Here is a 22,957-nt window from a genome sequence, read left to right as displayed (position 1 = left end):
TGGAGCAATGGAAAGTAACGTCCAATGTTTAAGAATAATTGTGTACTCTGTGTGTCTGTCATTGCTTTTAGCATTGTTTTAAGAATTGGCTTTGTTAGACAGTTTTAAAGATACTGGTCTGGTACGTCTTTGCCCTGGAACTATATCAGGTATTATAAGTTTTCCAAAAAGTATGATTTGTTAAAAATATGCCATTAGAAGTTTTATTGTATTTCAGTTCTTAGCCTGTGCTTTCAAGGATCCTCTTTTAGTATGTGCTGCAAAAGAGAAAGTCCTGTGTGTCATCTACTCAAAAATCTCCTTTGATGTTGTGTAGTCCTTTCCTCCATTCACAACTCTCCCGTGGCTTTCATGAACTCTATCACGAGTGAGTGAACTGGATGTGAGATCCTGTTCCCACTTACGGACAGTGTCAAATGTGGGGCTGGCTAAGCATCTTTTCTTGCCTTTTCCTTTTGTTCTTTTGAATGCCTTTATAAGGCTATAAAGCTTGAGATAACTAAAGTGCATAAAGAAGACATTTAGAGCCCTGTGCTAAATATGGCTTTTCTTATGGTTTAGGAGAAGGCACCTGACAAGTTAAATTCTTCACAGTTGTCCCGTCACTGGCCACACCTCATTTCTAACTTTGCAGCCTTGTTTCAGTTACATCTGTCAAAAGCACCACTTTCTTTTCTTTTAATTTTATTTATTTTTATTTATTTTTTGATTATTTTTATTTAAACTCAACATATAATGTATTATTGGTTTCAGAGGTAAAGGTCAGTGATTCATCAGTCTTATATAATACCCAGAGCTCATTACATCACAGGCCCTCCTTAATGGCCATCCCCCACTTACCCCATCCTGCGCGCACCCCCCGACCCCCAGCAACCCTCAGTTTGTTTCCTATGCTTGAGTCTTTCATGGTTTGTCTCCCTCTCTGATTTCATCTTGTTTTATTTCTTCCTCTCTTCCCCTATGATCCTTTGTTTTGTTTCTTAAATTCCATGTTATCAGCAAGATCATATGATAATTGTCTTTCTCTGATTGACTTATTTGGCTCAGCGTAACAACCTCTAGTCGCATAAGCATTTTTCTCACAGATAAGATTTTCAAAGAAACTACTAGAAATCAGGTCGAGGGAACAAAATGGATTCTTTTTGGCATAAGGATACCCATATCCTACAAGACACAAATGTATACATATATGTTTTAATAGCAGAGTCATCTAGTTAAATTATTCTTGTCTGCCTTGGTGGTATTTGCTAAGCTTATTTAGAGAAACTGGTTTATCTGTAGATGTCATCCCTATCTCTTTGTCATTCCCTGAAATTGAGGAGAAATTATTTCTATTTTTACCTGGCCACACTCAGTTATGTTTGATGGGCCTCCTCTGATTTTTTTTTTAATTTTATTATGTTATGTTAGTCACCATACATTACATCATTAGTTTTTGATGTGGTGATCCACGATCCATTGTTTTCTTATAACACCCAGTGCTCCATGCAGTATGTGCCCTCCTTAATACCCATCACTGGGCTAACCCACCCCCCCCTCTAAAACCCTGTCTGTTTCTCAGAGTCCACAGTCTCTCATGGTTCATCTCTCCCTCCAATTCCCCCCCCCCTTTTTTTCCCTTCCTTCTCCTAATGTCCCCCATGCTGTTCCTTATGTTCCACAAATAAGTGAAACCATCTGATAATTGACTCTCTGCTTGACTTATTTCACTTAGCATCATCTCCAGTCCTATCCAAGTTGATGCAAATGGTGGGTAGTCATCCTTTCTGATGGCTGAGTAATACTCCATTGTCTATATGGACCACATCTTCTTTATCCATTCGTCTGTTGAAGGGTATCTCGGCGCTTTCCACAGTTTGGCTGTTGTGGACATTGCTGCTATGAACACTGGGGAGGAGCACCACTTTCATGTCCCCTCTGCTGGATGGATCTCCTCCTCCTTTCTTTCAGGAAGCCTTATTCACCCACCCATAGGAATTGGTCTCATCTCAGATATCATCTCTTTCTCTTTGGCTTCAGTATAGAAAGCACTGCCTTCCCACATCTTTCCTTCACTCTAATTTCCCATTTGAAACCCTGCAGAAGAGTAAGGGGATGAGGCTGAGAAGAAGGGACTTCTGTGTTTACCCTACCAGTGTGAGTCTCAGGCACCCCCTTTTTATTCTTTTTCTGTCTTCCTTCCAAAGGGCAAACATTCTCAGAGCCAATATGGTCTCGACACTGGAAGAGGAAGCAAAATATTTTCCCAAACACCCATAATTTGCAAGGAATCTTTTACAGAAGAGTTAGTACTTCACATTATTATGCAGAGCAGATGTTGCCTTGTTTATCCCCATGGCCCTTTTCCTTTGGGCTTGCTTAAGACACTGTGGGTTGTGGGGGTGAGGACAAATAGATCCATTGTTGTGTCTGTTTACAAAACCCTGACTATAGCTTTGAAATTGCTGTTTAGATGAACATTAAACTAAAAAGTTTGTGAAAAATCAATGTTAGGAATGTTTCATTTTGGGGTGCCTGGGTGGCTCAGTCGTTAAGCATCTGCCTTCAGCTCAGGTCATGATCCCAGGGTCCTGGGTTCGAGCCCTACATCGGGCTCCCTGCTCGGCGGGAGGCCTGCTTCTCCCTCTCCCACTCCCCCTGCTTGTGTTCCCTTTCTGGCTTTGTCTCTGTCTGTCAAATAAATAAATAAAATCTTAAAAAAAAATTTTTTTTTAAAAAAGAATGTTTCATTTTTTTAAACAGCCAAACCAGGTGTTACATGTCACAAAGGAAACAAGCAGCCAGGTGGGTTTTCTTCTTTAAGATTTTTAGTAAGTTGAATAGATAGAAGTTCAAGGTTATTGAAATTTAACATTTTCACATGATTAGACTAGAGCTTGTAAGTATAAGAAACATTACTTTGTTTAGGCCAGTGTCATGAACACACTATGAAGGTGCACACACCAAGCTGTGTCTTTCCACAATGTCCTCTTTATTCAGTCATAAAGCAAGGTTAACGTTATTTTTTTTTTAAAGATTTTATTTATTTGAGAGAGAATGAGATAGAGAGAGCATGAGATGGGGGAGGGTCAGAGGGAGAAGCAGACTCCCTGCTGAGCAGGGAGCCCGATGCGGGACTCGATCCTGGGACTCCAGGATCATGACCTGAGCCGAAGGCAGTCGTTTAACCAACTGAGCCACCCAGGCGCCCTGCAAAGTTAACATTATTATAAAAGCGGTTACAGGATTCCAAACTCCGTGACATTTCACCATGTGATTTAACTTGGCTTCTTAGCACACAAAGCAGAACATAAGGCAAGTCACACAGCAAACAAGATAACATAGAGGGTAGAAGGTTAACGAACCAAAGGCGAAGTCAGTGTGTAGGCTCACAGTAGAGATAGGGCATCCGTCGCCCTGGTCAGCTCTTGGCACTTATTGCTAACTGTGTTTGAGCAGTGAAGAATCTCGGTTCCTTTTGGAGATCAGTTGGACAGAGCCTTCTGCGGCAGCTGTCTTTTTTAAGTGGTCAGACATGAAGGGGTCAGGTCTGAAGAGTCTGACAGTTTGCTGCAAAAATCCTCCCTTTTTAAAGGGATTTAATCAGTCTTGGGCCCCGCAGCCCTCCTCTGCTTCTGCTTGTTATCAATTCTGGAGTGTCATCAGCTGATGCTGATCATGGTGATATCTCGTAGCTGCAGTACCCCTAATTGTGTTCTTGTTTGACACAGGCCCCTGCCTGACATGGGTGACTCCTTCTTGGTCTCTACAGTCAGTCATACTGATCCATCTTTATAATTTTATAACACATTTCTTAATCGTTTTTGGCTTTTTGCGCTTTTACCATCCATTTTGGGAGATTTCCTTACTCAGCGTTCTTTCTAACTCACTGATTTACTTCAGATGCTCTTCACCCCGTCTACTGAGAATTTTATTTCTATTAGTCTGCTTCATTTCCAGGTTCCAGGTAGTGTTTTTTTAATTGCCTTGTTTTTGTTTCATGGATATGATATTATCTGTTATCCTTTTGAGGATATTAGTTATACTGATTTTCAACATGTATAATTACTTGCCATGTACCAGGCACCATTTTCATGTTTTTATTTACATGTGTTAATTCTTTTAGTCATTCTAATAAGCCAAAGAAGTGGATACTATTATTATTTCACTTACAGATGAGAAAACTTAAAAATAGAAAAGTTAAATAACTTTCCCAAAGTCTCAAGGCTAGTAAGTGGCAGAGGCTGGATTCATATTTTAATTGGTTTGCTTCCAGAGGTCATACTCTTATACTGCATTATTAGTTGTTGGGATTGTAGACTTTGATGTCTCCTCTTGGTATTGTTTTTACGTAAAGGCTTACTGATTCCAGTTTCTTTTAGCATGTCTAAAGATGCTGCTTGGATTTACTATGGCCTATTGTTCTTTGATTGTGTGTGTGCTGGGGCAGGGGAGAATAGTGCCAGCCTGCTGAAAGTCATCAGCCACTTATGGGCTTGCACAGCCTCTCAATTTAAATACAGACTCCTACTCTTCCACAGGGAAGTAGATGAAGAAGTAAGGTTGGGATTTTACCTGATAAGTTAACCTCTTGTTAAAAAGGTACTATTTTAATTCAAAATAGAAATCTTTTTAAAGTATCAAAGTATCAAATATTAAAACAGCTGTTAGCTCCATTTATGTTTGCTTTGATTTAGAATCTTTTTTGGTGGAGAGGGATGACATGATAATGGATCAACTCAGCATCAGATTGATTAGATTATCTAGCCAATAAGTAGGAGAGAGACCTGGGAGACCTGGGTACAACTTAATGCAGCAGGATTTGACTACGGAAAAGGATGAGGCTAGAAAAATCTACCTAAGGAAAGAGAGCTCAGGAGCAGAAGGGAAACAGCATAAAAGCACCTTTTGCTTATAGGGATCTTGTGCTTTGGAGGAAAGGACATAAGACTGAGAATTGGAGGGGGCAGAGCAAGATGGCGGAGGAGTAGGAGACCTAGATTTCGTCTGGTCTCAGGAATTCAGCTGAATAGGGATCAAACCATTCAGAACACCTACGAACTCAACAGGAGATCGAAGAGGAGAGTAGCAACAACTCTCTGAACAGAGAAGCGACCACTTACTGGAAGGTAGGACGTGCAGAGAAGTGAATCCAAGGCGATATTCGGGAGGATAGACGGCGGGGGAGGGGGCCTCCGTCGGCGCTTCTGGCAAGTGATAGAGCCCTGGAGCACAAAATCGGAACTTTTAGAAGTTGGCTCCGCTGAGGGATGTCACTGCAGTGGCTAAGCCGGGGTGGTGGGGGGGGGGGGGGTGGAATCCTCCCGGGACAGTGTGGTCTCAGGACCCTTGGGGTCACAGAAAGACCGGGGGTGCCTGAGTGAGGCAGAGCTCCCAGGTATCGGAGCAGGGAAGCTGGCTGCAGAGACGGAGCCAAGGCCTGGGCTCTCAGCTCGGGGTTGCCATAAACTGTGATCCGCGGCCCAGTCGGGCCACTGCTCCTCCAGCAGGGACCCAACAAGCGGCAGAGCCGGGGAGACTCCCTTTCTCCCCTGGGAGGAGCAGCGCGGGAACGCACCGCAGGGATCTGCTGGGTTTGGAGACTCCACACGGGGTCGGGTGCCGGAGATAGAAATGCTCGGTCACAGGCCGGGTGAGCACGGAGTGCGGCCAGAGACCAGGAAGACGGGAGTGACTGCTTTTCTCTGGGGGCGCACTGAGGAGCGGGGCCCCGAGTTCTCAGCTCCTCCGGGTGGAGATTGGGAGGCCACCATTTTTGCCCTGGTCCTCCAAAGCTGTACCGAGAGCTTGCAGGGAACAAAAGCTCCTGAGAGCAAACCCGAGCAGCTTGCTTAGCCCGGACCGACAAGGGTGGGGCAATTCAGCCTCCGGCAAAGACATTTGAAAACCACGGCAACAGGCCCCCTCCCCCAGAAGATCAGCATGAACAGCCAGCAAGCCAAGACCAAGTTTACAGATCAAGGAGAACGGGAGAACTCCAGCGCTAGGGGAATACTGCACATACAATTCATGGCTTTTTTTTACCATGATTCATTAGTTCATCAAAGATAATTTTTTTAACTGTTTTTTTTTAATTTTTCTTTTTCCCTTTTTCAACCAACATCTTATCAATCCCTTTTTAAAAAAACCATTTTTTATTTTTCATTTTTAGAGTCATATTCTATCCCTTCATAGTAGTTATCCTTATTTTTGGCATATATATATAAGTTGTTCTCTCTTTAAAGTTTTGAGATACAGTTTCTTCTAACAGATCAAAATATACCCTAAATCACTAGTGTATGGCTTTGTTCTACTCTCCTGCCTGATCACATTCTCTCCCTTTTTTCTTTTTTTTTAAATCTTCTTTCTTTTTTCAAGCAACTTATCAATTCCTTTTATAAAATCTTTTATAATTTTCATCTTTACAGTCATCTTCCATCCCTTCATTGTATCAACCCTTATTTTGTACATATATGTCTTTCTTCCTTTAAAATTTTAGGAGGCACTTTTTTCTAACAGACCAAAATATGCCCAAAATCTAGTGTGTGGCACTGATCTATGCACTAGCCTGATCATATTTGATCATATTCTGCTTTTTTGTATTGTTCTGTTTTTGTTTTTATCTTTTTTTTCTCTTTTTTCTTTCCTTCCCTTTCTTGTCCCCTGGTTTCAGGTCTTTTCTGATTTGTATACAGTATATTTGCTGGGGACGTTGTTAACCTGTTAGCATTTTGTTCTCTCATTCATCTATTCTCCTCTGGACAAAATGACAAGACGAAAAAAATCACCTCAGCAAAAAGAACAAGAGGTAGTACCGTCAGCCAGGGACCTACTCAATACGGACATTAGTACGATGTCGGACCTAGAGTTCAGAATCATGACTTTAAAGATACTAGCTGGGCTTGAGAAAAGCGTGGAAGTTATTAGAGAAACCCTTTCTGGAAAAATAAAGAACTAAAATCTAACCAAGTCGAAATCAAAAAGGCTATTGATGAGGTGCAATCAAAAATGGGGGCACTAACTGCTAGGATAAATGAGGCAGAAGAGAGAATCAGTGATATAGAAGACCAAATGATGGAAAATAAAGAGGCTGAGAAAAAGAGAGAGAAACAACTTCAGGATCACGAGGACACAATTCGAGAGATAAGCGATACGATAAGATGAAACAACATTAGAATAATTGGGATCCCAGAAGAAGAAGAAAGAGAGAGAGGGGCAGAAGGTATGTTGGAGCAAATAATAGCAGAGAACTTCCCTAATGTGAGGAAGGAAACAGGCAACAAAATCCAGGAGGCACAGAGAACCCCTCTCAAAATCAATAATAATAGGTTAACACCCCAACATCTAATAGTAAAACTTACGAGTCTCAGAGACAAAGAGAAAATCCTGAAAGCAACTTGGGAGAAGAGATACGTAACCTACAATGGTAGCAATATTAGATTGGCAACAGACCTATCCACAGAGACCTGGCAGGCCAGAAAGGACTGGAAAGATATCTTCAGAGCACTAAACGAGAAGAATATGCAGCCAAGAATACTATATCCAGCTAGGCTGTCATTGAAAATAGAAGGAGAGGTAAAAAGCCTCCAGGACAAACAAAAACTAAAGGAATTTGCAAACACAAAACCAGCCCTCCAAGAAATCTTGAAAGGGGTCCTCTAAGCAAAGAGAGAGCCTAAAAGCAGCATAGATCAGAAAGGAACACAGACAATATACAGTAACAGTCACCTTACAGGCAATACAATGGCACTAAATTCATACCTTTCAATAGTTACCCTGAATATAAATGGGCTCAATGCCCCAATCAAAAGACACAGGCTATCAGATTGGATTAAAAAACAACACCTATCCATATACTGTCTGCAAGAGACTCATTTTAGCCCCAAGGACACCCCCAGATTGAAAGTGAGGGGGTGGAAAACCATTTACCATGCTAACGGACACCAAAAGAAAGCTGGGGTGGCAATCCTTATATCAGACAAATTAGATTTTAAATCAAAGACTGTAATAAGATGAGGAAGGACACTCTATCCTACTTAAAGGGTCTATCCAACAAGAATTTCTAACAATTGTAAATATCTATGCCCCTAACATGGGAGCAGCCAATTATATAAGGCAATTAATAACAAAAGCGAAGAAACACATTGACAGCAATACAATAGTAGTGGGGGACTTTAACACCCCCCCTGACTGAAATGGACAGATCATCTAAGCAAAAGATCAACAAGGAAATAAACACTTTAAATGACACATTGGACCAAATGGACTTCACAGACATATTCAGAACATTCCATCCCAAAGCAACGGAATACACATTCTTCTCTAGTGCCCATGGAACATTCTCCAGAATTGATCCCATCCTAGGTCACAAATCAGGTCTCAACCGGTACCAAAAGATTGGGATCATTCCCTGCATATTTTCAGACCACAATGCTTTGAAACTAGAATTCAATCACAAGAGGAAAGTCAGAAAGAACTCAAATACGTGGAGGCTAAAAGAGCATCCCTACTAAAGAATGAATGGGTCAACCAGGAAATTAAAGAAGAATTAAAAAAATTTATGGAAACCAATCAAAATGAAAACACAACTGTTTAAAATCTTTGGGATACAGCAAAGGCAGTCCTGATAGGAAAGTATATAGCAATACAAGCCTTTCTCAAGAAACAAGAAAGGTCTCAAATACACAATCTAACCCTACACCTAAAGGAGCTGGAGAAAGAACAGCAAATAAAGCCTAAACCCAGCAGGAGAAGAGAAATAATCAAGATCAGAGCAGAAATCAATGAACTAGAAACCAAAAGAACAGTAGAACAGATCCACGAAACTAGGAGCTGGTTCTTTGAAAGTATTAACAAGATTGATAAACCCCTGGCCAGACTTATCAAAAAGAAAAGAGAAATGACCCAAATCAACAAAATCATGAATGAAAGAGGAGAGATCACAACCAACACCAAAAAAATACAAACAATTCTAAGAACATATTATGAGCAACTCTATGCCAGCAAATTAGATAACCTGGAAGAAATGGGTGCATTCCTAGAGATGTATCAACTACCAAAATTGAACCAGGAAGAAATAGAAAACCTGAACAGACCTATAGCCACTAAGGAAATTGAAGCAGTCATCAAAAATCTCCCAAGAAACGAAAGCCCAGGGCCAGATGGCTTCCCAGGGGATTTCTATCAGACATTTAAAGAACAATTAATACCTATTCTCCTGAAACTGTTCCAAAAAATAGAAATGGAAGGAAAACTTCCAAACTCATTTTATGAGGCCAGCATTACCTTGATCCCAAAACCAGACAAAGACCCCATCAAAAAGCAGAATTACAGACCAATATCCTTGATGAACATGGATGCAAAAATTCTCACCAAAATACTAGCCAATAGGATCCAACAGTACATTAAAAGGATTATTCACCACGACCAAGTGGGATTTATCCCTGGGCTGCAAGGATGGTTCAACATCCACAAATCAATCAACGTGATACAATACATTAACAAAAGAAAGAACAAGAGTCATATGATCCTCTCAATAGATGCAGAAAAAGCATTTGACAAAGTACAGCATCCTTTCTTGATCAAAACTCTTCAGAGTATAGGGATAGAGGGTACATACCTCAATATCATAAAAGCCATCTATGAAAAACCTACAGCGAATATCATTCTCAATGGGGAAAAACTGAGAGCTTTTCCCCTAAGGTCAGGAATGCGGCAGGGATGTCCACTCTCACCACTGCTATTCAACATAGTATTAGAAGTCCTAGCCACAGCAATCAGACAACAAAAAGAAATCAAAGGCATCCAAATCGGCAAAGAGGAAGTCAAACTCTCACTCTTTGCAGATGATATGATACTGTACGTGGAAAACCCAAAAGACTCCACCCCAAAACGGCTAGAACTCATACAGGAATTCAGTCAAGTAGCAGGCTATAAAATCAATGCACAGAAATCAGTGGCATTCCTATACACCAACAACAAGACAGAAGAGAGACAAATCAAGGAGTCGATCCCATTTACAATTGCACCCAAAACCATAAGATACCTAGGAATAAATTTAACCCAGGAGGCAAAGGATCTGTACTCAGAAAACTATAAAACACTCATGAAAGAAATTGAGGAAGACACAAGAAATGGAAAAATGTTCCATGCTCATGGATTGGGAGAACCAACATTGTGAAGATGTCAATGCTACCTAGAGCAATCTACACATTCAATGCAATCCCCATCAAAATACCATCCACTTTTTTCAAAGAAATGGAACAAATCATCCTAAAATTTGTATGGAACCAGAAGAGACCCCGAATAGCCAGAGGAATATTGAAAAAGAAAAGCAAAGCTGGCGGCATCACAATTCCGGACTTCCAGCTCTGTTACAAAGCTGTCATCAAGACAGTATGGTACTGGCACAAAAACAGACACATAGATCAGTGGAACAGAATCGAGTGCCCAGAAATGGACCCTCAACTCTATGGTCAACTCATCTTGACAAAGCAGGAAAGAATATCCAATGGCAAAAAGACAGTCTCTTCAACAAATGGTGTTGGGAAAATTGGACAGCCACATGCAGAAGAATGAAACTGGACCATTTCCTTACACCACACACAAAAATAGACTCCAAATGGTTGAAAGACCTAAACGTGAGACAGGAGTCCATCCAAATCCTAAAGGAGAACACAGGTAGCAACCTCTTCGACCTCAGCCGCAGCAACTTCTTCCTAGAAACATCACCAAAGGCACAGGAAGCCAGGGCAAAAATGAACTACTGGGATTTCATCAAGATAAAAAGCTTTTGCACAGCAAAAGAAACAGTCCACAAAACCAAAAGACAACCGACAGAATGGGAGAAAATATTTGCAAATGATATATCAGATAAAGGGCTAGTATCCAAAATCTATAAAGAACTTATCAAACTCAACACCCAAAGAACAAATAATCCAATCAAGAAATGAGCAGAAGACATGAACAGACATTTTTCCAAAGAAGACATCCAAATGGCCAACAGGCACATGAAAAAGTGCTCAACATCGCTTGGCATCAGGGAAATCCAAATCAAAACCTCAATGAGATACCACCTCACACCAGTCAGAATGGCTAAAATTAACAAGTCAGGAAGCGACAGATGTTGGCGGGGATGTGGAGAAAGGGGAACCCTCCTACACTGTTGGTGGGAATGCAAGCTGGTGCATCCCCTCTGGAAAACAGTATGGAGGTTCCTCAAACAGTTGAAAATAGAGTTACCATACGATCCAGAAATTGCACTACTGGGTATTTACCACAAAGATACAAATGTAGGGATCCGAAGGGGTACGTGCACCCCAATGTTTATAGCAGCAATGTCCACAATAGCCAAACTGTGGAAAGAGCCAAGATGTCCATCGACAGATGAATGGCTAAAGAAGATGTGGTATATATACACAATGGAATATTATGCAGCCATCAAAAGGAATGAGATCTTGCCATTTGCAACGATGTGGATGGAACTGGAGGGTGTTAGGCTGAGTGAAATAAGTCAATCAGAGAAAGACATGTATCATATGACCTCACCGATATGAGGAATTCTTAATCTCAGGAAACAAACTGAGGGTTGCTGGAGTGGTGGGGGGTGGGAGGGATGGGGTGGCTGGGTGATAGACATTGGGTAGGGTATGTGCTATGGTGAGCACTGTGAATTGTGCAAAACTGTTGAATCACAGATCTGTACTTCTGAAACAAATAATGCAACATATGGTTAAGACAAAAGAAAAAGAAGAAGATAGCAGGAAGGGAAGAATGAAGGGGAGTAAGTCAGAGGGGGAGACGAACTATGAGAGACGATGGACTCTGAAAAACAAACTGAGGGTTCTAGAGGGGAGGAGCATAGGGGGATGGGTTAGCCTGGTGATGGGTATTAAAGAGGGCACGTTCTGCATGGAGCACTGGGTGTTATGCACAAACAATAAATCATCGAACACTACATCAAAAACTAATGATGTAATATATGGTGATTAACATAACAATAAAAAATTTAAAAAAAAACAAAACTGAGAATTGGATAGACTCCGAAGTGACTTCTTGGATTAGTTACTGTGTGTTCTCTTCTATAGAAACATTACCCTGTTAATATTATTTTAAAGTAACTTGAAGAACTCTACATCATTTAGTCGTTCTCAACTTCTTATCTGCCCTTAGGCATTCCCAATAGTATCAGTGGAATTCTTCACTTAGTAGGGAGGGGAGGCAGACAGATTTTTAACATTCCCCTTATCATGCTCACTTCGAAAATCACTCTTGTCCTTATGAATAGTTTAACTATGGAGTTAAGAACACATTATAATGTTATATTAGTTAAGTGTTTTTGGTTGTGAAGAACAGAATCTGATTCTGGCTAGCTTATATGAAAATAAAATATATTGGGTGGATAATAGGGCATTTCACATACTCTAAGAAAGAAAAACCAAGTTTTGGGCACAGGAGGTATCATACTTTAGGGGAAAGCATAGTACCAAGAGTACATGAAGTGCATGAACTTTTTTTTTTTTAAGGTAAACTTTATGCCTAACATTAGGCTCAAACTCAGTGAGTTGTGTGCTCTTCCCTCTGAGCAACCAGGCGCCCCTGAATTTTCTTTCTTAAATGTTTCCATTAATGTAACTGTTTACATGACTCCCAGTCTCTGGATCTTAGTTAAAAATTCCATACTTCCAGCCGTAGAGGTGGTAGTGGTGGGGATGGCAATGGTTTGTGTGTCTCTTGGCATGGTGGGAGGGTGGAGGGTGATATGTTTTTGGAGTACTGTTCGGGTCCAGAGCTGATGGCCAAGAAAGAATTCCTGAGATGTCTTTGGTGCAAAAGGTGGTTTTCTTAAAGCATGGGGACAGGAGCCATGGGCAGGACCTGCTGATCTGTGATTGTGAGGGGCAACTGATTATATACTTGGGGTTGGGGGAAGTAAAGACAAATGGAAGTTTCAAAAGGATTTTCATATGCTAAAGAAGACTCTCAGGATAGTGGAGGCCTGGCTGTTAATCTGAGGTAGTTTTTCTCTCTACCAAGGCATTAATGCTAAACAGTTGGGAGCTTCCTGGAGGAACGTTATGCCCTGCCTGCCTCGAGTTATTTGTCATTGGGCTGCAGGTTATAAGGACATTTAATTTTATCTACATTTCCTTCTGCCTTTGTTTCCCACATCAGAGGGTAGAAGTAAGTTTTGCTGTAAAAAGCCCTAACTAGTGGTAGGGTAGGTGCAAGTGTTCATGAACTTCAGATAAACCTGTTAAAGACAAAACCCTGAGTTCAGGAAGCAGTTCTCAAGGAAGAAAAATATTTGTGAGTCCATCAGCAACTTTATGAGGAGCCTCTTTTCTAAAAATGAAGACTGACTTAAGCATGCAGCATTCAATTTGAATGAATAATTCATTGGTGCCCACTAAATCAATGTGTTTTGGCAGATAATGAGAATGTTCTTGCTGTACTGGTTAATGTTTCTGTTTGTGTTGTAGTAAATCATCCTTGAATGAGTGCAGTTTTTCTTTTTTTGTTTGTTTCTTTTTGGCCTAGAGATGATTATCAGTTCTTTACAGAATCTAATATAACATTAATGAGCCTGTTGGAAGAATTTATTTTTAACATATCCTCCATTCTTGACTGCTTTATTAGTTGTTTTTAATGTACTTATTTAATATTTTTTTACAGTATGTCTAATTGTGTAATTTTTTTAAAGATTTTTTATTCTTAAGTAATCTCTACACCCAGTGTGGGCCTTGAACTACCAACCGTGAGATCAAGAGTTGCATGTTTTTCTGACTGAGCCAGCCAGGCACCACTATAAATTTTTTAGTACATAAGTAACACATATTAATAGGAAAATTGAGAAAATGGAAAAAAAAGCACAAAGAAAGTAAAAGTTGTCCATAATTCCGTTGTTAAAAAAAATCTCTCTTGTCTTTGTGCACATAAAGAGGATACTTATTTAATCCAAACTTAATTTTATATTTACTTTTTTGAGTAAGATGAGCTGCCTCTAAAAAGTTGTCTGCTTTTTTTTATCTAGGTGGAGATAGTCAGCCAGCTTGAAATGGATTGTTCTTGTTTTGGAGGGAAGTCACACCAGTGGCCCCTATCAAATAGGTTTATATACAACAAGGCAACAATTAATGTTCTGGAAGATGGCCTAACAGGACTTTTTTCTTGTCTCTTTCAAGCTGCCCTCTCAATACCCTTTGGTGTGTAGAGATTCTCGGTTACTGGGGTAAGCAAATTGGAATAAAGACCACAGAGATAGCAGCTGAAACTCTGGCCACTTCTCTTAAGTTCAGCTTTACTATAACCTCTTTGAAAAATTGAGATAGCTCCAACAGAGGTCCACTGGCAGAAAGAGCTCCAGGGACCTTCAAAGGGTAAAGATAGGCTGGAAGAGGGATACTGGACCTGTGACAATGATTTAGGTCATACTGTTTTTGTTTTTAAAGATTTTATTTATTTGAGGGAGAGCTTGAGCTAGGGGAGGGGCAGAGAGACAAGCCGACTCCGCACTGAGCAAGGAGCCAGCCTTGGGGCTCAATCCTAGGCCCCTGAGATCATGACCGGAGCTGAAGTCAGATGCTTAACCGACAGAGCCACCCAGATGCCCTTAGGTCATACTGTTTAAAAAAAAAAAATAAGGTGAAGTTTGTTTCCATCACTTCAAACTAAAACCCTTTACTCATTAAGCAGTTTCTCCCTATTCTCTCCCCAGCCTCTGGCAACCACTAATCTCCATTTCATTTCATTTCTATGGCTTTATATATTCTGGAAATTTCATATAAACAGAATCACATAATATTTGATCTTTGTGTCTGGCTTCTTTCACATAGCATAATGTATTGGAGGTTCATCCTTGTAGCATATGTCAGTATTTCCTTTTTATGGCTGAATAATATTTAATTCATTTTTAGTGAATTTAAGTTTATTCAGTTTATCCATTCATCTGTTTATGGACATTTGGGCTGTTTCTACCTTTGGCAATTATGAATAGGGCTGTTATGAACCTGCGTGAACATGTACTTGTTTGATTCCCTGTTTTCAGTATTTGGGGGTATATACCTAGAGGCGTTCCTTTGGGTATATATCTAGAAGGGGAATAGTGGGGTGATATGGTAATTCTATGTTTAACTTTCTGGGGAGCTGACAAACTGTTTTCCTCAGTAGTTGAACCAGCACTCCCACCAGCAGTGTATAAGTATTCCAGTTTTGCCATAGAGTTTCTTAGGAGAGATCTGCTCTCCTTCAAGTCATTATTCCTATATAGGTAATGCATGGTTCTGTGACTGCTTTCAAGATTTTTTACTATCTTTAATTTTTAATGGTTTGATTATGATCTGTATGGATATGGATTTCCTTTGATTTATACTGTTTGGGATTCACTCAGCCTCTTGGAACTTGTAGATTTTTATCTCTTGCCCAAAGTATTTTTCATCATTAACACTCTTTCTTCTCTCTTTTCTGGAACTCTGATAATTTGAATGTTAGACCTTTGTTATTGTCCATGGTTCTCTTAAGACACTGTAATTTTTTTAAAAACCTATTTTCTCTCTGTGATTCAGACTGGATAGCTTCTATTAGTCTGTGAAGTTCACTGACTTTTCTGTTATCTCCATTCTCCTGTTGAGCCCATTCCGTGGGTTTTATTTATTTGTTACTGTGTTTTTCTGTTCTAAAGTTCCTTTTTAAAAAATAAAAAAAGATTTTATTTATTTATTTGAGTGAGAGAGAGAGAGAATGAGCAGAGAGAGCAGCAGAGGGAAAGAGAGAAGCAGACTCCCCTCTGAGCAGGGAGCCCCACATGGGACTTGATCCCAGGACTCTGGGATCATGAACTGAGCTGAAGGCAGACGCTTAACGACTGAGCCACCCAGGTGCCCCTGTTCTAAAGTTTCTATTTAGTGCTACTTTATGTCTTGTTTCTTTGCTGAGATTTTTTTTATTTTTCATTGTTTTTAACAGTGCTTGCTGTTGTTTGCTGGGACACTTTTTAAATATCTAAAGTTTTTGTCTGAATATTCCAAAATTTGTCATCTTGGTATTGGCATCTGTTGATTTTTCTTTTCTTAATAGAGTTGATATTTTCCACCCACTTCTTTTGCTGAGTTGTATGAGACTGGGCTTTGTTTTGAGTATATGGAGAGTGTTGATAATTTCTTCTAGCATGCTAGTCAGCCTGGTTAGATTCAGGTCCACAGGTTTCATCTGCATTCTTTGAGCTATGGTTCTGATTTCAGTTTAGTTTTCAAAAGCCCTTGTAGTACAGTTTGGATCTGTCCTGTGTATGCCACCTGATGATCAGTCTGGATCTGGGCAGTAGTCTTTTAGTTCAGTTCCTCAGGTCTTTGGTACACAGAATAGGATTAGGTCCATGTGTGCCCGGCTTGGGGGTTAGTCCAGGAGTTAATAAATAACTTTATATGTTGCTTTCCTGAGCTCTTCTTTTTATTTGCTCTCCCTACTACTTTTGGATTCCCTATGGCTTCTCATTTCCATCCTACAGCCAAAATGCTAGGTTTATTTGCCCCCTTGGGCCATATACTTGTGCATCTGCATCCGCCACATCCAGGGGAGTGGCAGGAGAATGCCTTGGGATTTGGCTCCACCCTTTTGGAGCTATAGCTCCACTTACCGGAGAGAAGCCTCAGAGTTGGGGCTGCATTAAGCTTTCATTACTGCGGTCTGACACTGCTCTCCTGTGATTTGCTTGGAGATGGGGCATAGGAGAATGTAGAAAAGAAAAAGAGTTGGGGTATTTTCCATTCTCCCTGAGCAAATTTTCCTTTCCGAGTTCTCAAGCCAGAACTAGAGAGCTTTTGGACCTTGGTTTCTCTGCCCCAGTGCCTACCTCCAGGGCATTCAGTTTGGGGGATACGGAAAGAGAAAAAGTGGTGAGCTCGCTGTTGGTTGTGGGGATTTTGAATTCTGGTTCCCTCTTGTTTCACATACGATTTACTTTTCAGGGTCTTCAAATTGCTGTTCCATGTATTCTGTCCAGAGGGGAGAGACAGCTTGGAGTATGCTTAATTCCATCTAACCTGAGACTGAAACATCTCTTTGTTTTTGCTATTAAATGGCATGTGCTTGACTATGTGGTTCCAGTTTTTTTCATCTACTCTTTTAACAGACTGATCCATAAAACATGGCTACTGCAATTAGGGAGGTGGGAGTTTGGAGACAGACCAGAACACTCCTACTGAAGAATTACCTAATCAAATGCAGGACTAAAAAAAGTAGTGTTCAGGTAAATTAAATGACTTTCTTATGCCTTATTGCAGTTTTTGCACTGACATGTTCTGTCATCAAGAGAGGATTTATTTTTCTGGATACATTTTTTTTTTAAAGATTTATTTATTTATTTGACAGAGAGAGACACAGCGAGAGAGGGAACACAAGCAGGGGGAGTGGGAGAGGGAGAAGCAGGCTTCCCGCGGAGCAGGGAGCCCGATGCGGGGCTCGATCCCAGGACCCTGAGATCAGGACCTGAGCCGAAAGCAGACGCTTAACCAACTGAGCCACCCAGGCGCCCCTTTCTGGATACATTTTTATTATAATTTTATGTCATTAGGTCTCTCTAATATGCTTGGGAAGTAAAACTTGTGTCAGTACAGAAAAGTACCTAAGTTACCTAAAACGTTCTGAATGTTAAAAATTTTAATAAAGATTCCTAAATTTAGTTAATTTCTGATATCAGTGCTTAAGTTTGAACTTTTAGACATGTATTTCCCAGGTTTCATAGAATTAAAATTCCACAGAAAACTTTGGGATATTTTTCCACAGTTTATTCCCCACGACTTCCCATGTTTTGGACTCTGGATTGAATTACCCAAGATTACTAAAATTATGTCACATATTTGTTCTGAACAAATGTACATTATTTTAAAAGATAAAAGAAAGTAATAACTGTGGCTAGCCAGTTAATAATTCTAAAGGCTGAAAATATATTGTTCCTTTTCTGAAGCCAGCATAACAGTTAAACAGCAGGGTGAAACAGTAAAGAGTTCATCCCTATTAAAACTGATTATTCAATTTAACAGAGTATAGTTTTAATAGTAGACATTTAGGTATAATTAAGGCATGAGTTTTAAATTAGATATGAATAAAGACATTTTTATGGTGAACCCTAATAGGGCTGTTTGGTAAGTTAATTTAAATAATGTTATATATAAGTAAATTTATTATATTTTACATTTAGTAATCTGAGATCTTTAAATATTAGTGTTTATGTCATTTTAATTTATTATGTGACTTGAATTTTAAAGTATTTCAGTGAAACTGAATATAAAGGAAAATTTGTCTAATATTCCTGTTGAGTTAGGTGAGATGCTCAACACAATATTTCTTTCAGGATAGAATTGCTTTTACTTTTTGTGCTTAAGAAAGGATACCCAAGTTATGCTGAGTGAAATAAGTCAATCAGAGAAAGACATGTATCACATGACCTCACTGATATGAGGAATTCTTAATCTCAGGAAACAAACTGAGTGTTACTGGAGTGGTTGGGGGTGGGAGGGATGGGGTGGCTGGGTGATAGACATTGGGGAGGGTATGTGCTACGGTGAGCGCTGTGAATTGTGCAAGACTGTTGAATCACAGATCTGTACTTCTGAAACAAATAACACAACATATTTTAAGAAAAAAGAAAAAGAAGAAGATAACAGGAGAGGAAGAAAAGGGGAGTATGTCAGAGGGGGAGACGAACCATGAGAGATGATGGACTCTGAAAAACAAACTGAGGGTTCTAGAGGGGAGGAGGGTAGGGGGATGGGTTAGCCTGGTGATGGGTATTAAAGAGGGCACATTCTGCATGGAGCACTGGGTGTTATGAACAAACAATGAATCATGGAACACTGCATCAAAAACTAATGATGTAATATATGGTGATTAACATAACAATAAAAATTAAAAAAAAAAAGAAAGGATACCCAAATTCCTCCTGTTTTTTCCTTAGTATTACATTATTTGCTTAGAGATCTTGATGATATTTGCTGCCATTGGTATATTTTGTAACCATTTTGTTTGTCTCCTTTATTATAGGAAATTCTTTTTCCACTATTTTTTTTATTTTGGTTAATATTAATTAGTATGATGCATCCAAATAAGAGATACGAAGAAGTGCCTGATATAGAACTTAACCCTATGGACAAATCTATGCTCTCTAACCTAATTCTGGGATATACTCCGGTGACTAATATTACAAGAAACATCATGCAGAAAGTTTCTACTGACCACCTTCCTGAGGGTATTGTGAGCTTATATATGGATTCTATCTATAACAGTATTTTTCTGCTTGCTTTATTGAGTAAATTACACTCTTAACACTTGAAGATATGTCCCCTTACCAAAATATAGTTTAATAAAAATTATTAAAATCATTCAATCCTGCTGAAGCATGTTGCATAGGTCTTAATATTTTATATTTAATTATCAGACCATTTATAAAATAAGCACATTTGTACAGGATAAAAGATTTGGAGGCATTTCATTTTGATTCTGACTCATAATAAGAAGCTAGAGGTATAAAGATTACAAAGCGGTAATCATTTCCGACTGCCATGCCTATTTATGGAGGTATAAGGTGTAAACAGAAGTTGTGCTTATCTTTGGAGACTAGGACTGTGGCTAAGTACCTCAGTCTATTTCGCTCAGTTTGTACTCTCATGAGTAATAGACTGGAAAACAGTGTAAGTGATTTGATACTAATGAGCCTGAGGTGGCTGTGAGAGAATCCAAGATAAGAACTAAAAAAAGTGACAATTTCTACTATGATGATTAATTTAATGAAATGCTGCTAAATTGTTGAAAATAACGAATTAACAGGTTGTCCTATATAATCAGATAGTGTCAATTAACTTCTAGTATGTATCATCATAGTTTTGGATAATGCATCACTGAACAGATAATGCTTATACAATCAGGAGCCGGATAACTTTTCCCCCATTGGTTTCTTTCTGACTTATTACTACTTAATATCCTATTGGTCTATGTTTGTTGGTTTCCCTAAGCACAAGTAGCATGGATAGCCATAGCATTTAGCATGCTAGCTCAAAAAACTGATCAGAAATGTTGAGAAAAAAATTCTTTGGTAATTCTGAGTTAGAGGAAAACATACACACCAAAGAAACCCAAGTCAGTGTGTATTAACTTAGATGCTAAAATAGTAGAAATATATATAGATTTTTTTTTAAAGATTTTATTTATTTATTTGATGGAGAGAGACACAGCGAGAGAGGGAACACAAACAGAGAGAGTGGGAGAGGGAGAAGCAGGCCTCCCGCTGAGCAGGGAGCCCGATGCGGGGCTCGATCCCAGGACCCTGGGATCATGACCTGAGCCGAAGGCAGACGCTTAACGACTGAGCCACCCAGGCGCCCCTATATATAGATTTTTTTAAAAAAAAGTTCTGTCTTTTTAACAACAGAACTGTCTGAAAGTGGGACATGCATCCATATATGGTAACATGACTGGTAAGATGTTGAACTAACACCCTCTTTATTCAGATCAATATGTGTCCACCTTAAAGGTCCAGAAAATCATGATAATTAACATTGAAGTCATACTTTATAATTTACGGAGCATTTTTATGTTTGTAATTGCATTTGATCTTCACAACCAGTGTGATCAGCCAGGTATTAAGGATGAGGATACTGAAGTTTGGAGAATTAAATTGCTTATCTCTGCTCACATAGCTAGTAAGTAACACAGTTAAGCACATAATCCTGTGTTCTTCTGTTTCACCACATGTCCTGAAACTTCTTTAGTGAAGACTAGTTGCTTGTAAATAAAACTCTGAGAAAATGTTAAAAAATTGGGATTATCTGATGTGAAAGGAATCTCAGAGATTATTTTCTCCATATATCTTCTAGGAAAGGAACAAGCAATCTGGGGTTGAAATGGCAATTTTTATTCAAGGGAGAGTGTCTTAGTTACCAGAGTACATATTTGGTTTCTGAGAAGGATAATGGAATTTTCTTCTTCAGAAGAAATATTTGAAAATAAAATATCCATTCACTTATCAAGAAGTTACTTTGAAATAGATAAATGAACTACATATACTGCATAATAAAGTTTATGCTAAACTTCATCATATTAATAACTTTTATGTGTTACACAGACACATAATATATGTACTCAGATGTCAGCTGAGAAATAGTGTCTGAAATTGTACTATTATTCATTATTATTTAGTATATTCATGGCTCTATTTTCTTGAAAGAGAATAACACAGAAGTGCTTATAAAATACTATATTCATCAAATATCATGCTAAATTTGGTCTGTTGTTTGGTAGTAAACTTTTAATTTGTGAGTTAACTTTATTGTTACAATATTTTACAGTCATAATTACTGAAGAATATGCAAATGAAAAAGAATTGTTAGTATCCAGTCTTTCTAAGCCCAACAACTTTGTGGGTGTGGTTTTCAAAGACTTCATGTCCTACGAACTCCGTTTTTTTCCTGATATGATTCCAGTATCTTCTATTTATATGGATTCAAGAGGTAAATAGCCCTAAGTAATCTTGTAAATCAAATAAATGCATATCTTTGCTGCTTTTAGTTCATATACAGAATTTGATGGGGTCCAACATTGGCATTTTCAACTGTACTTACTTGTTAAGAGAAAAAAAAAGAGAAGAAAACTGCCAAGTATAGCATAAATGTATATGTATAGACAGATATCTGTCTACATCTGCATGTAATATGAAATATAATTTATGTAACATCCATTTTAATTTTAATACATTTATATATATTTTAATTACAGTAACAGCAAAATTTTTTCTTGAATTGTATGATTTCTGAATCGGCATTTTTTTCTCCATGTAATTGTTTTTCATATGTGGTATGCTACATATCTTTAAAATTTCAAGGTCTTGGACCAATGAACTTTATTAGTTTTATGTTTATATCATGGAAAACAGCCTTCAGTGCTTAAACCTCTGAAGAGATACTATCAACCACAAACATTTGTTGAGCAGTGTTAAAGTCCCTTATGCTGAGTACTGTATTTGTAACTTGATTCCAAAAGGCCCTTAGAAAATTTTATTTCTTCCTGTCCTCTTAACCTGGACTTGTCCTGGCATCTGGAAGAATCTGATTAAGTCACTGTAGGTGACTTACCTTGAAACAGAAAAGTGACTTATTTTAAATAACCATGTTTACAGTTAATTTCTTTCTATGTAACTCTTTTATTTCAAAAATTTCAAATAAATAATCGGGAACGTGCTATTCTTTGCCTTCAAAGGGCAATTGCTTATTCTTCGGTCCTATGGAGATTGATTAATTATATTGTTTTAGTAACCCTCCATATGTTATCTTTATTTATTTATTTTCTTTTAGAGAATTTTTTTTAAAGATTTTTTACTTATTTATTCATGAGAGACAGAGAGAGAGAGAGAGAGAGAGAGAGAGAGAGAGGCAGAGGGAGAAGCAGGCTCCCAAGGAGCAGGGAGCCTGATGTGGGACTCGATTCCAGGACCCTGGGATCATGACCTGAGCCGAAGGCAGACGCTCAACCATCTGAGCCACCCAGGCACCCCATATGTTATCTTTAAAAGAAAGCACTTATATGTTGTGCAAATACTTATGTCTCACATTTTGTCCCCATAGCTGGCTGTTCAACATCATGTGAGGCTGCTCAGTACTGGACCTCAGGGTTCACAGTTTTACAAGCATCCATAGATGCTGCCATTATACAGGTAACTATGATGAAGGAAATAAAATAAAGCCAAACCACATATATTTTTTAAAGATTTTATTTATTTGCGAGAGAGAGAAAACCAAACCACATTTTAACAATTATGCCCTAAGTCTTTACAGTTAGGATTTGGTTTGTCTACTGTCAAATGTACAAAATACATATTACATTTCCTTTAAGAAAAAAGATGAGGAAGAAATCATGTTTTCTGATTTAATATTTTTCAGACCCCACTTTTATTTGATGGTTTCTAAGCATGTGAACTTAGCATTCCATATAT

The 22,957-nt window shown here is 38.9% G+C and overlaps 1 protein-coding gene across 5 annotated transcripts in view; it reads left to right on the top strand.

The window, feature by feature from the left end:
* ABCA5 (ATP binding cassette subfamily A member 5) overlaps nt 1–22,957 on the top strand; it is a 135,825-nt gene that overhangs the window by 57,185 nt on the left and 55,683 nt on the right. For 4 of the 5 annotated variants that reach the window (XM_027626108.2, XM_027626109.1, XM_027626110.2 and 1 more), the window contains exons 2-5: nt 17,108–17,224; nt 19,018–19,222; nt 21,318–21,479; nt 22,590–22,678. In XM_027626108.2, the coding sequence (XP_027481909.1) occupies nt 17,123–17,224; nt 19,018–19,222; nt 21,318–21,479; nt 22,590–22,678 (558 nt within the window). In that variant the 5' untranslated portion in view covers nt 17,108–17,122. Of the gene's footprint in view, nt 1–16,943; nt 17,225–19,017; nt 19,223–21,317; nt 21,480–22,589; nt 22,679–22,957 lie in introns of all 5 variants that reach the window. The other variant, XM_027626107.2, reaches the window with a different exon arrangement.

Source organism: Zalophus californianus, chromosome 16 (genome assembly GCF_009762305.2).
Source record: "Zalophus californianus isolate mZalCal1 chromosome 16, mZalCal1.pri.v2, whole genome shotgun sequence".
NCBI lineage: Eukaryota > Metazoa > Chordata > Mammalia > Carnivora > Otariidae > Zalophus > Zalophus californianus.
This window is presented reverse-complemented; position numbering and strand designations above follow the sequence as displayed.